At 55.3% G+C, this 7503-nt stretch overlaps 1 protein-coding gene across 1 annotated transcript in view; it reads right to left on the bottom strand.

Moving 5' to 3' along the window:
* Window positions 1-3491: 3491 nt before the first annotated feature.
* The window catches only part of Gpr142 (G protein-coupled receptor 142), an 11581-nt gene continuing 7569 nt past the window's right edge, over window positions 3492-7503 (bottom strand). The window contains 3 exon segments of the mRNA XM_048366885.1: window positions 3492-3680; window positions 4047-4240; window positions 6800-6895. Coding sequence (XP_048222842.1) covers window positions 3492-3680; window positions 4047-4240; window positions 6800-6895 — 479 coding nt within the window.

The raw sequence follows: 7503 nt of genomic DNA, 5'->3' as shown, positions 1-7503 counted from the left end.
TCTCTCCGTTCAGGTGGCAGAAGGGAAGTGTGGAGGAAGAACGTCTGCCCCTCACAGCCTTGGATCAGAAGGGATTGGGCTCTTTTTTTTTTCTGTTCACATTCTATTGGTGAGAAACTTACCACATGACCCCTCCCCACCTAGCTGCAAGTGTTGCTGGGAAATGTAGTCCTTTTTCTCCAGTGACAACTTTTGTACTATGAAAAGTAGTGTGTGTGTGTGTGTGTGCATGTGCATGTGTGTACACGCATGCATGCCAGTAATGGGGCGGGAACTCAGGGCCTTGGCACTGCCCCTGAGTTTTTTATGCTCAAGGATAGCTCTCTACCACTTGAGCCCTAGCTCCACATTCAGCTTATCTCGCTTCTCAGATCTCAGCACCCTGAGGAGTTAGGATTACAGGCGTGAGCCACCAGTGCCCAGCTGGGGAGTGGGGACTTTTGTTGGCAGCTAACCATCTCTGCAGTACTGGGGAAAATCAAGGCCATGAGATTAGGGACCCAGGGAGAGGAACTTCATGCTGACCTGGTTCTTCTCCCCTCCTCCCCCCCCGCCCCCCCCCCCCCCCCCCGCCAGTACTGATCACAAAGTCCCAGGGCCTTCTGAGCAAGCCCTCACTTACTGAACTACATCCCCAGCCCTCATTCTTTCCTCTTTTTTTTTTTTTTTTTTTTGCCAGTCCTGGGGCTTGGACTCAAGGCCTGAGCACTGTCCCTGGCTTCTTTTTGCTCAAGGCTGCTAGCACTCTGCCACTTGAACCACAGCGCCACTTCTGGCCATTTTCTGTATATGTGGTGCTGGGGAATTGAACCCAGGCCTCATGTATACAAGGCAAGCGCTCTTGCCACTAGGCCATATCCCCAGCCCCCCCAGCCCTCATTCTGAGTTTGGAAGAGACTTCCTAGAAAAAAACAACCTGGGTCTTCAATGAGCCTAAATAACTTGCTAGAAAAGACTTCACTTCTGACGAGAATTAGCAAATACATAGCAGGCATGGCAGACTAAGCCTGAAATCCTCACTATTTGGGACGCCAGCCTTGGAAAATACGAGTTCACGAAACTCCATCTCGACGAATGGCTGGGTGTGGTGGTGTATGCCTGTCATCTTAGTATCATAGAGAAGCACACACGGGAAGATCACAGTCCAGGATGGTCTGAACACCAGCTCAAAACAATTACCAGCACGAAAATGACTGGTAGAGGGACTCAACGGGTAGAGTGCCTGCCTAGCAAGTATAAGGCCTCAAATTCAAACCCAGTATTGCTCCCCCCCCCCCCCGAAATGGCAGATGTAGAAGAAATATAGGATAAAGTGAACAGAGAAGCACACTTACGGGGGGGGGGGGGGGGAATGCATAATTAGGTCTAAGAAACTGGGCTGGGAGCCTAATTCAAGTGGTAGCAAGCATGAGACCCTGGGCTCAACCCCTAGGAAAGCAAGCAGGAGAGAGAAGACAGAGGGAATGGAGGAGAATGAGGGTGAAGGAGAAAAGCGCTGCTCATTTGTAATCCATCGATCTCTCGCTATTTTGTGCCCAGCTTCTCAGGCTGTGTGGACAGTAACGGGGCTTCCTATTTTCTTGCTGGCTATTGGCCGAGGGTCTCTTGTTACTTCTAGAGTCAAGTCCTTTTCAAGTAGGGGCCCCACCTCTCAAGGCATCAAATCCTTCTTATGCTTAGGATCTCTCTGGCTTCCCCTCTGCTAACAAAGAAAACCTCTCTGCTTTTAATGAGCCCATGTGATTAGGTCAGGCCCACCCAAAGAGCTACTCTTTTTGAAGGCCAACCAATTAGTGACCTTAATCACGTTGCATGCACCTTTCTTTTATCATACAATTCGATAAGCTATGAGAAGAATGGCTAGGGATGGAGATCATGGGGGCTGTGGAAGAATTTCGCTTTCCATGGTGCCTGAGGCGGTTCGTTGCGTGTGGGACCCAGGTTTGCATGTTTAAAGCCTATGACAAGCTAAAATGACTTGAAACCTAACCAGAAAGCTGCCTACTAGATTCCACCCAACCATGGTGGGGGCCATGACCCACAGACCTTACCTAGTTCTTGCCATATGCAGGGAGGTCTGGCAACAGAAAGGAAATGCTACCCGCAACCCAAGCCCCCATCTCCAAGCTTCCTGGAGACTCGGGTGCTCTCTAACGGAGACTCAAGATTGAGCAGCACACGCTGATGTCAAGTGACCTGCCCGACACCTCCCTCCCTCCCTCATCAGGAAGGGCAGGCCTGGGCACCGTGACTTCAGGACAGAGCGGCTCCCCATGCATTCCCTGGCCCACCTCCTGCCACCCCAGATGGTGCTCGGTGGCAGCTCCTGATTTGTCCCCACAGATGGCCAGGCATGAGGGGGAGGGGACGGGAAGGGAGGAGAGGGGAGACCCCGCTTGTGAGGCCTCTCCTAACCATCTCTTAATGGTAGTTGGCTCCCAGTTCCCCCTGAGGCTCTGCCTTCAACCTGTGTCCCGGGCTTCCTGAACACGCTTCTAGCTCCTTCTGATCCCTGCTCCTGGTAGCCAGGCAAAGTGGCCTGCCTCTACAGCCCCACCTGGGGCTTTTCCGCTCTAAAGATACACAAGGCATGTAGCCATCTGCTGCTACAACCATTCAAACGTTCTCTCTTAGTTGTAATCCTAGTTTGCCAGATGCTTCCATTCTTGTTTTATTCATTTTGTGCCAGTTCCAGGACTTGAACTCAGGGTCTGGGCACTGCCCCTTAGCTTTTTGGCTCAAGGCTAAGGCTCTACCACTTGACGCACAGTTCCACTCTAGCTTTTTGGTGGTTAATTGAAGGTAAGAGTCTCATGGACTTTCTACTGGAACTGGCTTTGAACCACAATCCTCAGATCTCAGTCGCCTGAATAGCTAGGATTACAGGTGTGAGCCACCATTTTATGCTGGGCTTAAAATGTTTTCTTAACTGCAAGGCCTCACCCCCTAGAGTGCTCTAGGGGCACCCCTGGGCAGAATGACCCTTTGTGCAGCAACTTTGTCTTCTGGCCTCGAACTGTAGTTTCAGACTCGACTTTGGTCTTCCCTCTTTGCTGGGGAGTTCTAAGTCCTGTGGGATTCAAAGAGGGATCACCCTCCCCAGCATGTAAGCACCTATTACAGCGCTCCCATGGGACCTGAGCACCCCATCTTCACGCCTTCCCTTTCCCCTGAGATGCCATGGATGGAACAAGAGGTGAGGTGGACCGGCCGGAAGGGTCCAGACAGCTCCTTGGGTTTCTGCAGGGCCTGGATGCTGATTGCAGAGCCAGCTGGACAGACTTTTGCACGGCCCAGACAATAAGATCTGTGTGCCTTGGTGTCTTGCCTTCCCTGCCTTTTAAAGCAGGAAAGAATCCGCCAGGCCAGAAGGTGTGTTATCACTTGGGCATCCTGGCTAGGTACGGAGGGCAGGATGGCAAAGTACCAGTGTCGGGCCCTGCGTTAGAGGCCTGGGCATCTGAGGACCCCTCCCCCCCCAGCTTGGCCGATCATGGTTGGAAGGGGGCCTTGGAGAGAGATGGGGATGGGAGGCCAGAGGCCACCATGCTGAGATCACAGGCTTCGTCCTGGGCCCCTGGAGGGCAGTGGAAGGCCTCGGTGCTGGCAGGGCCTGGCAGGGTCAGGACTGCGTTGGCAAAGCTGGCCCCCAGAGGGGAGGAGAGCCACGGGCCAGAATCCTGGAGAGGCGACAAGAGGCGACCGGGTGAGGCTCCCTCCATCCCATCAACACCAATAATCCACTATTGATTCTGTAATGGACACGACGCTGGCCCCCTGCCCATCTGACTCGGCACCAAGCGACTGTCAGAGGAGACGCTGCTCTCAAAAGTCTGCTGGTTCTGTATTTTCTCATCTTGTCCCTTCTGAGCCCTTTGGCTTCTGGACAGGCAGGTGCCCACCTCCCCCCCCCCCCCTTTGTCCTCCTACACCCTCCTCCAGGCCCCTTAAGGGCTCGGTGATGTCCCCCCGTCCCTGCTCCTTCGGCCTGGCCACATCAACGGTTTGTTGATGTTTGGTTTCAGGGCCACAAGCCCCTGCTGGACCTCATTCCGGAGAGAAGAAGGAAAGGAAGGGGGCTGGCGAGAGGGGTTGAGGTGCCGGAGGCTGCGTGCGGGACCCCTGAAAGTGTTCGGCCGGCCTGAAGCAGAGCCAAACACGTGGAAAAACCTGCCCTTCCCCCGAAGTCCCTTTTCTTTGCAGGTGTGACTCTTCCGTCTGGAGGACAGATTTAGGGGAACTGGGGGTGTGGAGGGGGATGATGAATAGGAACCCTTATAGCCCATCCAACACAGCAGCCATGTTGGGAGTCATTCCTTCTGCTTCTTTCCTCCACAGAGAGGAGGCTGTCTTGGCATCCATCTTGACCTGCATACCCCACGGGAGCTGGCCTTCATCCCAGCCTTTTCTTGGGCTCGGATGAGTCTAGCTCACAATGGGTAGTTAGGTTACACAGGATGGCACTTTGCTTCACAGATACAGAAACTGGGGCTTGGGGAGGGGTGGGGTTCAGGACCCTGGCCCCGAGGCCAGTGCAGGACAGCCAGGACGGGGAGCAGGTCATCTGACACCCGGCCACCGCTGTTTCCCTGCCTCGCAGGTCACATGCTACCCGAAGTCCTTTGTACTGTGGAGCCCCAGATGTCACACCCGGACGAGGACGGAGACCCTGGGGTCATCGTGGAGTTCTGTCACACTGCCTGAGGCCCGTGTCCCTCCCAACCTGGCCTCTCAGGAGGCTGAGATGTGAGGATTGGGGCTCAAACAACCTGGGCAGAAAAGGCCAAGTGAGACTCTGATCTCCAATGAACCACCAAAAAGCTGAAAGTGGAGCTGTTAGCTCAGGTGGTAGAGCATCAGCCTTGAATGAAAAGGCTCAGGGAGATCTCAAGGTCCTGAGTTCAAGCCTAGCACCAGTACACACACACACACACACACACACACACACACACACACAGCACAGAGCAGCTGGGTGCTGGTGGCTCAGGCCTATAATCCTAGCTACTCAAGAGGCTGAGATCTGAGGATCATGGTTTAAAGCCCACCCAGGCAGGAAAGTCCTTGAGACTCTTATCTCCAATTAACTACTCAAAAGCCCAGAAGTGGCACTGTGGTTCAAATGATAGAGTGCTAGCCTTGAGCTGAAGAAGCACAGAGACAGTGCTCAGACTGAGTTCAAGCCCAGGACCAGAACACCGCCCCCCACCCCCCCCCCAAAAAAGCTCACAGAGCCAGTGGGTTCGTTCATGTGCTAGAACTTAGCAGCTCTGTGCTCTTAGCCAAGCCAGCAAATGATTTCGATTCCTATTTTGCCTGCCTGAAAACCTACGAGGACTACTCACAGATTGCAGAAATGGGCTGTGGCCAGGCTAGAGAGGAGACTTAGTGCTGATATATGAGGCCCTGGGTTCCATCCTCAGCACTTTGTGTGTATGTATACACACATATGCAACACACACACACACACACACATCGGATGTCAATAGCAGATGCACTCACAGAATTGCCTCAGGCCTCTGATACCCTCTGGACTTGCTCCAGACTTCTGGCCCTGGCTCTGACCGTGGTTTGGGGCGGCCCTCCTTACAGCCACGTGAGCCCCATAAGAACAGGCTTGGGCACCCCTTGGGACTAGAAGTGGGACAAGCCAGAGGAGAATGAGAGGGTGAAGCTAGGTGCCGTCAGGGTGGCACCTCTCTCCGCCCAACCACCTCCATGTACCCCGTCCCAAGACTCGAGAGATGCCTTTGAAATTCCTGGCACTGACTGGTCAGCAGGACTGGCGGTGCTGAGCCCCCCACTCCTGTTAGTGTTGGGAGCCCAGAGTGAGACACATCAAGGACCTGCTAGGGGGTGATGTCTCCCTCCAGGATGAACTCCCCCCACACACACACACACACTTGTGTGTCTTTCACAATCTTCCTTCTCCTCTCCCTGGAAGGGTCCCAGAGAACGTGGGGCATCCTGACCCTGGATCTCAGACTCATGGCCTCCCGTAAAGACATCTGGTGCCATCCATCCCAGCCGCCCCTGCTCCCCTGCGCTTTGTCTCTTCCTGGCCTCCTGAGAGGGCTCTGCTCTCCTGCTACATCAGTCCATTCTCTACAATACCACCACCACACGGTCCTTCTAGAACAAACTCCAGTAAATTCCAGAAGCTCAGCCTTCCAATGTTATCTTCAATCACTAGCATCTCCCTGTCCTGCCCAGCCCTGAGTTCAAAGCCACAGGACTGGCGCGCGCACACACACACACGACTGGCTCCCCCCCCCCCCCCTTCCTTCTTTCCTTTTCTTTTTGCCAGTACTAGGGGCTTAAAACTCAGGCTATTGTGCTCTTGCTTTGCTTTTTCAGGCACTTGGAGCCACAACTCCTCCTTTGGCATTTTTGCTCATTAACCAGAGATAAGAGTCTCGGGGACTTTCCTGCCCAGGCTGACTTTGAATTATGCTTCTCATGGCCCAGCCTCCTGAGTCGCTAGGATTTCCGGGCCTGAGCCGGCAGCACCCAGCTGAGAAGTGATTTTTTTTCTTGTCTGTAGTACCACCAACTCAGGAGGATGCTTAAGTACGGGAGTTCAAGGCCAGTCTGAGCAACACGAAAGGAAAGGAAAGGAAGATGAGGACTGAGGGTTTTAGACAAGTGATTTCCCCTGGGCGGAGCGAGGACTCAGCACAAACTGGACACAGATGGACTGGCAGGGCTTGGAGGCAGACAGTCCCCCGGGTCACTTCTTTCTGGAAGGACCGCAGCTCGCTTGGGCAGATCCCCTTCTCTCTGCGGGCTGGGCAAGCCTCACCTGGAGGCGCGTGGCCACGGGGCCTGGGCTCCGGGGTCTCGAGTTCTGAGTCTAGCAGCAGGGCCACCGGAGACCTGGCTTCTCCGCTCCACTGTCCTGGGAGAAGGAGGAGGGAGAGGCGGTGCAGAGATCAGCCAACATGGCCACGCTCTTCATCTCCGGGGGACAGTGAGGCCACGCACGGCGTGGAGAGTTACCCTTAGGTAATGCCCTGTGCCCTGCGGTGGGCACGGCTGGGCACGGCTGGGTGGGAGGGGGGACTAGCAAGAGACCCCCTGCCAGCCCTGAGATCACAGCAGGGGACTCCTGCAGATGCCCTGCCCGGCCCCATACACCACGTCTGCACTCTGTTCCCAGCCCTTTCTCCTGCAGTCCTGGAGAGATGGGGGGGGGGGTCCCCGCAGCACAGGCCTCCCCCCCCCCCACCATTCTCCCTGAGACCACAGCCTCCACTTAGAGCCTCCTCAGAGCCTCCTCCTACAGCTGCCTCCCCCACCATTCCCTCCGGCTCCTGAGCACCCCCCCCCCCCGCCGGCTCCCACCCCTCGGAGGAGGCTTGCGGTAACTGGGACAGCCTGGCACCCCCTCCATTGTCTGCCCTGCCCTGCTGGGCCTGCTAAATATACCTCCGGAGGAGTCTGGGAAGGAGCCACCACCGCAGGCAGGGTTAACTCTTCCCCCACCAGCAGGCTGGCGGGAGAGGG

This window comes from Perognathus longimembris, chromosome 17, assembly GCF_023159225.1.
Source record: "Perognathus longimembris pacificus isolate PPM17 chromosome 17, ASM2315922v1, whole genome shotgun sequence".
In the NCBI taxonomy this organism is placed as follows: Eukaryota; Metazoa; Chordata; class Mammalia; order Rodentia; family Heteromyidae; genus Perognathus; species Perognathus longimembris.
This window is presented reverse-complemented; position numbering and strand designations above follow the sequence as displayed.